At 37.4% G+C, this 11,053-nt stretch overlaps 1 protein-coding gene across 1 annotated transcript; it reads left to right on the top strand.

Annotated features, from left to right (window-relative positions):
• The first annotated feature begins 9,677 nt into the window (after positions 1–9,677).
• Positions 9,678–10,394, top strand: LOC104887337 (uncharacterized). The gene has a single exon (XM_010671952.2). The coding sequence runs from the start codon at positions 9,678–9,680 to the stop codon at positions 10,392–10,394; it is 717 nt and encodes a 238-aa protein (XP_010670254.2).
• Positions 10,395–11,053: the final 659 nt, after the last annotated feature.

Below are 11,053 nucleotides of genomic sequence, written 5' to 3'. Positions count from 1 at the left end.
CACCTTATCAAAATGGAAGAGCTGAGAGAAAACATAGGATCGTACTTAAGATGGCTAGGGCTTTGAGGTTTTATGCTGGTCTACCCTTGATTTTTTGGGAGATTGTGTTCTGAGAGCAACTTCTATCATTAATAGGCTCCCTAGTGCGATTTTGAAAAACAAAACTCCATATGAAGTGTTGTTTGACAAAGTTCCTGAATATAATCATATGAAGTGCTTTGGTTGTCTACCTTTTGCTTAGAATAACTAAAGAAATATAGATTATTTTCAAGAAAGAGGTGTGCCTTGTATCTTCATTTGGTATTATGCAAATCAAAAGGGATACAAGCTTCATAACTTGCTAACAAGGGTATCTTTTTGTATCAAGATATGTAAGGTTTTATGAAACCATCTATCCACATCATCATTTCCATGCTTCACCCGTGGAAAATCATATAGAGCATGAACATCCTGGAACGGTTCAATCTTAATGGGTACGTAGATGATGTTCCTGGCAATGAAGGTACTGAAGTTGTAAACACAAGAGAGCCTATAGTGGCTCAGAAACCTGAAGGTCAAGCAGAGATCCAAGAGTGCCATCTTGGCATTCAGATTATCAAGTCAGTGGTAGTTTTTGCAGCAGGTTTTTTCCTTTATGCTGAGATAATAAGGACCCAATATCAAAACTTTACATCTCGTTGTAAAATGAGAAAATATATACAGAGGGTGAGTAAAACAACTATAACACCTAAATTCACTTGTTTCATGGCTCGAATGAACAAATGACTTGACCTAAGGTCATTCAAAGAAGTTGTAACTCAAGATCACTAGTTGATGGCTAGGAATGAAGAGCTGCAAACTCTAGAAGAAAATGGTACATGGGTGATAATTGATCTTCCAGAAGGAAAAAATGCAATTGGGTGTACACCACAAAATTTGGTTCACAAAGAAATAGTGCAAGATACAAATCCAGATTAGTGATACTTGGAAACAAATAGAAAGAAGGAATAGATTACAGTGAAACCTTTGCACTTCTAGAAAAGATGGCATATGTAAGGCCTTTGCTTGTTGCGACTACAATTCAAGGATGGCACACACATCATATGGATGCGAAGAATGCATTCCTCCATGGTGAGTTTAAAGATATCGTATACATGAAATTCCCACCAGGTTAAAAGGAAATGGATTCAGATTCAAGACTTAAGGAAAAGAGAGAGTATAATGAACATGTCAGTGCTTCAAGCAAAGTTTGCAAACTTATTAAGTCCTTATATGGACTCAAGCAGACACCAAGGCAATGTTTTGCCAATTGAGCTCAATTCCGAAATAAAATGGATTCATTCAGTCTAAAGCATATTATTCTCTCTTCATCAAGCATGACAAAAATGATTTTGTGGCTATCTTAGCTTATGTTAATAACCTGATCCTCACAGGTAACAACATGAGCGCAATTCAAGATTCTAAGAAAGTATTAAATCATGAGTTTAAGATGAAAGACTTAGGGGAGTTGAGATACTTCCTAGGGATAGAGGTTGATAGAAGTCACCAGGGGATATTTCTTTCTCAAAAGAAATATATTAATGATCTTATTACTCAATATGGCATGCACAAATAAAGAACCCTAAGACTTCCCATGAATAAACAAGTGAATCTCGTGTCTAATGTTGGAGAACCTCTTACCCATCCAGAGATCTTTCAGAGGTTGATTCGAAAGCTAGTATACAAGGCCTGATATAGCATATACAGTATGTATGTTGACTCAGTTTATGTATGCTCCAACCTCATTTCATTATCAAGCAGCTAAGAGAGCCATAAGGTATCTGGCTGGATCTCCTGATCGAGGTATACTCTTAGCATCTCACTCTTCTACTCATCTTCAGGGATACTGTGACATTGATTGGGCTGCATGTTCCAACACTAAAAGGTCCAATAATAGTAGATTTTGTTTGCTACTTGGTCAATCTCCAATAGCTTAGAAGTCAAAAAAGCAATATGATGTAGCAAGGTCTACAGATGAAGATGAGTACATATCAATGACTATGGCTATCTTTTCAAAGAGCTTGGATTGAAGAAACTTGCTTCTACACCCATCTTTTGTGATAATCAAGCAGCCTTGCTATTGCGGCTAACTGAGTTCAGCATGAAAAAACAATGCATGTGGAGATAGACTGCCACTTTATCAGAGATCAAGTCACTACAGGTTCAATTCAACCAACTTATGTGTGTTCTTCAAATCAGTTTACAGATATTCTAACTAAAGTTCTCACTGTTGATCAGCATCAACTACTTCTATCCAATATAGGAGTTCAGTCGTCACCCTCACTCTCATCTTGAGGGGGAGAGTTAAGGCCCATGGTACATGTGGTCCATTAAGAATGTTTACATAGTTAGCAGTGTAGTATACTAGGTAGATCAATCTAGGTTATTGAGCTAATGATTAGCTATAATATTTCTTGTCTTTTTTGTGTAAAAAGGTTGGATGTTTCCACCTGTCCTGATGGTCGTCTTTGGTGTGCTTCTAAGAAGCTTCATGTGGCTCCTAGTGCACCTTAAATAGCTAACTTGTAGGATTGTAAACCATCTCGGATGAATGAAAAGAAAAAACTGCTGAGCTTGAAACCAAGTGAATATTACTCAAATATTTGCCTCAATATGTGGTTGGTAAATATCCTCTATACTATTGCACTTGAATGGAACCATGTAAGTAAACCTAAAGTCTTCTTAGATGAGGATGGAGATTTTATCATCAACTTTGATAATATGAATGATCAAAATTAAATGAAGTTCTGTATTTTGGTCCTTATTCCATGAATAGTAATTCTGTTATTGTCAAATGCTGGAACCCTGCCTTTCACTTTCGTGATGACATTATGAGGGTCGTTTCTTTGAGGGTGAGATTCCCTAATTAGCCATTAACTTGTTGGCGACCTGAAACACTTATTTGAATTGGAAAGCATGATTGGAGTTCCTTTATTTGTTGATGAATGCATATTTGGCCAAATAAGGGTTTCATTTGCTAGATTGTTGATTGAAGAAGATGTGACTAAGCCATTTTACATTTGTCAATATAGAAGATGATCATGGAGTAATTCTAGAGAAAAAAAGTACAGTTTGAGTGGGTGCCTCCTTTAGCACCAAGTGTCATATTGCAAGGCATGATTGTGTCATGAAGAAAGCTCATGTTATGTCCATTCAGTAGAATAATAAACCTACACAGAAATGGGTGCCTAAAATCACACTACTAATGGTCCTCTATTTGTCATAAGAAGATGTTATTACATCACCCGAATAGGAGATACATAATATCAAGGCAACTACATAGTCTATTAATGTAAAGCCAAATCTAGAGGAAAGAAAAAGTTCTGAGAATATTGCAGAGGAAGCCCATAGGTCACCACCCACTGAAAAATGGTATCTTATTGTCTAGTGTTCTAGTGTTTTCCCTTCGTTGGTTGTTCTCTGGTGTTTTGGTGCTTTTCGTTGGGCTTGCACATGAAGAGTCTTGGTTCACAACCCTTCCTAGAAGGTGGGTGGACTAGGATATTGATGCAGCTTAAGATCCTTAGGTTTTCCTTCGGTGTGATTGGTAATTGTAAACTTCTCGTTTTGATAGTCAATAAAATTTTAAATTGTTAATAAACCTTTTGAATTTCCAAAGAGAATATCAATGTCTTATGTAAAAGTTAATCATTTCCCACACTTACAAGTATCTTAAAAGCTTCAGCAATATCTTTATAGTTTAAAGTATGGAAAACAAAAGGAGACCAAAAACGTGATCAGTCATTAGTGTTTACATGGATAAATAATTGATTTCTTCCCAAACTCAGGCCCAAAAAAAACTAGGTGTCAATCCTAGCATAGCCATAGGTGCTTGAAGATTGAAGATTAAAGTTTACAGTGGTTGCAACACCAACTCTTTGCTCACCTGGGTTTTGGCATTGTGCATTACCCAACAATGTAATTTCATTAAGCAAGGAAACTTGTTATCGTAAAAAATTTATATGGACCTCGTCCACATAAAACTTAGTATATTTAATGTTAGTATATATGTGATTTATGAAATATAAAAAAAAGTTATAATGTTCAAAAATGAAGATTTGTCATAGATTGTAAAGGATGAGTTGTGAGAAAAAAAGGTTACCATGTTATAAAATGTAACTTTCATTATAATAAGTTGATGTAAGATTACAAAAGGATGATTAGATGATAAGAAAAACTATCATAATGTTAGATTAGTATCATTTTAGATGGTAAAATGTGACGATAAGTATTATGCTTATCATTCAGTATTGTCTTTGATATGGGAGTACTACAGAGACTGGATTCTATGTGGTTGGTTTATACTTCAACCCTACTCTTTCTAGTAACAACACGTGGCATTGTATTAGAGTTAATTCAATAATATTGAATATAATTTCGTTCACAATAAGACTGATATTTGGGCTTGTAACAATTAAGTATAATATCTACACGCGTACATTTTAGTCCATTAATATAAAATTAAGACTCAAAGGTGTATCAACTAAGAGATATTATTTTGGATTCTAGATCTAATTCAAACTAGTAATTCCTAATAAACTGAATTGGATAATGAGCTTGGTGAAAATTTAATACTTCCTCCGTTATATTCTAAATGAGACATAGAAAATTGGCACGGGAATTTAGTAAATCTGCAAAAAAAACTGGACCGATTCACGGGTGAACCCGCATGCGACTCAGACCCCACCTATTTCGAGCCGAGAGTCGTTGGAAAGAAAGCCGACCCATTCCAATCCAGCGTCCACCCATGCCCAGTTGAACTCGTGGAATTGGTAACCCAACTTGAACTGGACTGACCCAGGTTGGACCCGTGACCAGTTGCACCTGTGAACAACAACACAGACCCAACATGTTTCCGACCCAAAACTAACCCGCACCCAACTTCACCCTTCAAGACCTAGTTATCACCCAACCCAGTTATCACCCGACCTAATTATTATCCAACCCATTTACCACCAGACCTAGCTAAACCCTACTCAAAGTCATTCCAACCCAATACAAACCAACCCAAAATCTTTCCAACCCAACCTTACTGTACCCAATGATAACATGTTATTTTTATTTTTGTATAATACATTAATACTAATATACTATAATTACACTTTTTTCTCGATGACTTATCCTTTATGTTTTTTAAATTGAGTTTTGACTTATGACATTTGATAATACACAAATTGTAAATTAAAATGTCAACTTTTGTGAAGTGCCGCAATGTAAATATGTGTTGTTTCATAGTGATGATAAGTTACTGACTTTCTGTACAACATGATGGAGGGAGTACCTTAATTATATTTAGTTGTAAATTTTTACTAATTCATCCTACATAATTTTGAGTTTTGACTTATGACTTTTCATAATACACAAGTTATATATAAATTAAAATGCCAACTTGTGTGATGTGTCGCAATGAAAATATGTGTTGTTTTCATAGTGATGATAAGTTTCTGACTTTTTGTACAACATGATAGAGGGAGTACCTTAATTATATTTAGTTGTAAATTTGTAATAATTCATCTTCCATAATGTTGTTAATTAACTTATGATAAGAAAGCTTTAAGGACAAGTCCGATTCCATAAGTTTCATAATTAATCCCATTTTCTTCGGTATTTCATTTGTGACTTGTAAACCTTGATATTTGAATTCAAAAGCACATTGACTTGAAGGTATTAATGGAAGAAACAGAAAGTCATAACTAATTTGCATTGAGGTTTTTGGAAAGACTGAAAGAGTAAGACAATTAAATTAGGAAAAATGGGAGAACTCTTATATTCATATACTTTCATGTTTAGAAAATCAAGTACTTACAAATGAATAATTTAAATATCAAAATGAGTAACTAAAGTCTAAAGTATAAAAGTAAATAAAAGTATATACAAGAATAGAACTAATTATTAGACGTGTCAACAATAGCAGTAGCAACAGACCATCACCACCACCAGCACCACACCCAACAACAACAAATGGTAGAAAACACCCAAAAAAACTCCCAAAGACAAACCCTACAAAATAACCCTAAGGCATGAACCCATAATATATACAAACCCAGAAACACAAACCCGAAACACAAACCCAAAACACAAACCCAGAACACAACCCTAGAACATAAGCCCATAACACAAACCCAGAAACACAAACCCCAAAAACACAAACCCAAATACAAATCCAAATAAAACAAATAAAACCCTACACAAACCCAGACACAAAACCCTAACACAAACCCATAATTCCAGAAACAACAAATAAAACCCAAATACAAACACAGACACAAAACCCGAATACAAGCCCAGACACACAACCCTAACACAAATCCATAAACTTAAACACAAACATGACAAACAACAAACTGCAACTTAATTTACGTAAATAACGAACACATCTTAAAATAAACCTAAATAATTAAGATATAATTTAGGAAAAATTGACAACAGAGGTCTGAACTTTGGCCGATAATTTTTAAAAGGTACCAACTTTGGACTAACCCGTGGTGGTCCCAACTATAGGGGGTCCTAACTTTTATTGGTCTTGTGTGACTTGTAACTGGCAACATAGGTCATAACTTATTATACAGGGTCCCACATAATGTTTAATGAAAGTAAGTTTTACATGTTGGCCATTAACAAACCCTAAAATTGTTTTCCCCCCTAAAATTAACACCCTGAACTATTCATCTTCCTCCTCCATCTTCCTCCTCCATCTTCCTCCTCCATCGCCATTACTGTGCAATTTTGAAGTTGAATGAAGAAGGAGAGCAGACAAGTTTCGCGATTTAGAAGAAACCCTAGTAAGTGAATTATCTTGAACTTTCTTTGCTTGTAAAGCTTGAATTTTTGGTAATGGTGTTTAGTTTGAACAACGATTTTTTTTTAAACAAGAAACAATATGTGTGGTTGAGGTTGAATTTTTCTGTTTAGTTAGTAAAGGTTGAATTTTTGGGGTTTGCATTTTTTTTTTGTTTTATGCTCCATGAATTGAAATGTGAAAGCAAAATGTTGATTATTTTCTTGTTGTTTCATTCATTACAGTAGTTTGCAAGTGATGGATATTGTGACCTTAAGATTTTGGCATGGGGGAATTTTCAAAAAACCTGATAAGGGTATGGAATACATTGGTGGAGGTGGGAGGACCTTTACTGTTGATCCTCATGAACTGTGTTGGTTTTTTTTGGAAGAGATGGCCAAAAAATGTGGTAAGTATAGGGTAATTGATAAAAAAATTTACCTTATTCCTGGGAAGACACTAGATGATGGTTTTTGAGAATAGTTTATAGAGATAAGGAGGTGTTAGAGATGGGAGAAATAGCATTGAAAAGCATGTGTATTAACCTGTTTGTATTACATGGGGTTGATGAGCCTCAAATGGTGGAGGAGGAAGTGAACCTTTTAGATTGGGCCACTAAGCAACCTGAACCCAATGAGGGGCCTGACCAAACTCAACTTAGTCAAGGGCCTGAAGCTAGTATGTCAAAAGCTGGGCCTGAACCAAATGGACCTGAAACAAATGGGTATGAACCAAATGAAAGGAGTGGGCTTGGATCAAAGCCTGGGCCTGAACCAAAGCCTGTAAGTCAGCCATTTATACCTGTTCAACAAATAAAACCACAACTGCCCGCAAGTAAAGCATCCCTCACAAAACAAAGGCCAGAAAAACTCAAATGCTTTGGTAAGAAAAAGGGCCCACAAGTACTGCCCCCACTTAGGTCTAGTCTTAGGCTACAAGAAGTTCAGATACTCTCTGAGAACCCTTTTGCAAATAAGCCTCCCTTACAAAGACCTTCAGCTACAACTGTAGACTGTCCTCCCACCTATCTGTCATCACAGGCTCCCTCACAAACACCTTCAGCTACATTTGTAGACTGTCCTCCCAACCCCTCACTGTCATCAAAGGCCCCCTCACAAACACCTTCAGCTCCAACTCCCTTCTTTAATGAGTCCACCAAAGAACCTTTCATAGATGACCAAGAAACTCTTCCACATGATTACTATGAATGGTATGACAACAGGCCTGACAGTCCTCTTACATGGAGGGAGTTAGTTGGTGAAGAAGACAATAGTGACTCCTCTAGGTATGAACCTAGCACTGAAGGCTCGAATGAAATTGATTCATCTGAGTATGTAGATGAATCTGAAATAGGTGAAGATGAGTTACATGATCTGTTGAATGAGTATAAGGAGGTGCCTGAGGATGAAATTGAGACAGTTGTTGATGGTGATTATCCTGAAACCAGTGATGATGAATTGAGGATTGCAAAAAGTAAAGTTAGAGGGACCAACACCAAATTGTTTGAAATTGCACAGCAGTTGCAAAAGGAAGCTGCAGAAGGAAGGATAAAAGGGGGACATGAAAAACAACCACATAGTGAGAGTGGGTTTCTAAGTGAATATGAGGACAGTGAAGATGATATTCACATCCTGAGAACAGTGATTGAAGGAGAGGACAGAGGGCCTGAGGACAGGCAGGGGTTATTGATTCATGGAGACATTGATTACAACAACTTTTCCTGACAGTGGGGCAGAGATTTCCAAATAGGGAATGCTTTAGAGAAGCAGTAGCTATGTTTGTGTGCAACAAGGTAGGAATTTGAGTTTTTCAATAGTAATAAAAAGAGGCAGCAGAGATGGAAGTTAGATGCAAGAAAGGATGTCCTTTAGGTTGTATGGATCTTGGGATACTAGGAGGGCATGTTTTGTTGTCAAATCTGTTGACAGTGCACACAGTTGCACAAGGAACATGGATAGCAATAGGCAAATGAAGTCATCTTGGCTGGCAAAACAACTGCTTGAAATCTTTAAGGCTAGGCCTCACTGGCCAGCTAAGGAGATTATGGATACTGTGAGGAAGGGTTACAAGGTTTTAATTAAGAGACCTAGCTTATAAAGTCAAATACAGGGCTCATAGGCTCCTCCATGGATCCATGATTGATCATTATGGGGAGCAGGGCAGATATATAGCTGCCATCAAAGCTAGCTGCCCTGACACTATGATTGAACTGGTTCATGCTCCTGCATAAATGAATGAGAAGGTCCCAGTATTTCAAAGTCTCTTCATATGCTTTGATGGCGTTAGGAGAGGGTGGATTGAAGGTTGTAGAAAATTTTTAAGCATAGATGCTTGTTTCCTCAAAATATTTCTGGGTAGACAACTGTTGGCAGCTACTGGTAGAGATGCAAATGACCAGATGTACCCAGTTGCCTGGGCAATTGTGGAGGGGGAAAACAATTCTTCTTGGGAGTGGTTTATGACTCAGCTTCAACATTCCCTCAATTTAGGTGAGGGAGAGGATCTCACTGTTGTATCTGATGAACACTTGGTACGTGTGTTACTTTTTCTTTTCATGAAAGGTTCACTAATAATGTTATGTTGAATATCATGATATGTTTAATCTACTTACAGGCTATTATAAGTTCTGTGCCAAAAATACTGCGAAAATGTGAGCACAGGCACTGTGCAAGACACATTTTTGCACATTGGCATAAGGACTTTAAAGGGGATGAGATGAAATTGATATTCTTGAAAGCTACTAAAGCCTATAGTGTGGCTGATTTCAATGAAGCAATGGAAGAGATGTCAGAGGTTAATAGTGATGATGCTGCTGCATTTAGGAAACATAATCCAGATGTGTTTTTGTAGGTCATTTCTGAAGACAGCTAGCAAGACAGATATGATCACTAGCAATTTATTAGAGACATTCAATGGGTATATCATCAATGCAAGAACCAAACATCTCATTTACATGCTGGAGGATATCAGGACTGCCCTGATGCAAAGGTTGGTGGTTAAAAGAGTGGAAATGGAGGCCAGCTCTGCAAAGTTGTGTCCCAGGATTCAAGCTAAGTTGGAGAAGGAAAAAAAGCTAGCTGCCAATTGCACTCCAATTCCATCAATAAATACAATATTTCAGGTCAACTATCATCTGGATAGTGTATCAGTTGACCTTGAAGTTAAATCTTGCACCTGCAGGAAGTGGGACCTCACTGGTATCCCCTGTTGTCATGCTGTAGCCAGCATATTCTTCTGTAGAGGAGATGCTGAAGACTTTGTGGACCCAATGTACACAAGAGAGAATTACCTGAGATCTTATGCAGGGTCAATTCCACCTCTAGTAAGTGAAAGACACTGGCCACTAGTCACTTCTCCTCTCATCCCACCACCCATTAAAGTTGGGCCTGGGAGACCAAGAATCTATAGGAGAAAGGACCCACATGAAAACCCAAAAAAGCCTGGGAGATTAACCAAACATGGGGTTGAAATGACATGTACAATATGCAAACTTAAGGGCCATAACAAGAAGACTTGTCCAAATAAAGACAAAGCTCCTAGTCATCCACTTCACAAAAAGGCCAACACATCTGATGCTTCAACTCAGCATGGTGCTTAGAATGACCCTCACTTGGATGCAACAGCAGAGCCAAGCAGAACTGGAAAAGGAGGAAGGGTCATCAGGGGAGGGAAGGGTTCAAGAGGAGGAAAGAGAACTACAAATGCTGATCCAAGCAACTCAGACCCACATCCAAGCACAGCAGGGAGAGGAGGGAAGGGTTCAAGAGGTGGTAAGGGTTCAAGAGGGGGGAAGAAAGCTACAACCACTGTAAGTTAATCATTTGACTTCCTTCTGTTTTCTCAACATTTCCAAGTTCATCATTTTCACCTGTAATTTTGTTGTTCATGTCCCAAAATAACAGGTGCCTAAAGGAGTGGGTGTTTTCATAGCTGATGATGGATCTACTTTTGTGGGGCTAAGAAGCTCACAAAATTTACCCTGATGTTACTTTTTTTGTTATCAATTTTAACTTTCACTAACATGTCATGTGCACAGGGAGGAAGAGTACCAAGAATCATTGTAGAAACTGTGGGTTCAAGTCAACCATCAACCCAAGCATCAACCCAAGCATCAACAAACTAAAACTGTTATATGTCCAATTCTGTTTTGGGAACAATATTCTGTTTTTTGGCCACATTATTCTGGTTTTGGAACATATTTAAAGTTGATCTATTTTGTGCAACTGTTGTTACAATCAATTTGTTTGCTACAATTGT

The sequence above is a fragment of the Beta vulgaris genome, chromosome 2, assembly GCF_026745355.1.
Source record: "Beta vulgaris subsp. vulgaris cultivar EL10 chromosome 2, EL10.2, whole genome shotgun sequence".
Taxonomy (NCBI): domain Eukaryota; kingdom Viridiplantae; phylum Streptophyta; class Magnoliopsida; order Caryophyllales; family Amaranthaceae; genus Beta; species Beta vulgaris.
This window is presented reverse-complemented; position numbering and strand designations above follow the sequence as displayed.

Coding starts and splice junctions, on each gene's coding strand:
- LOC104887337 (XM_010671952.2), top strand. CDS start 9,678: ATGATCACTAGCAATTTATTAGAGACATTCAATGGGTATATCATCAAT.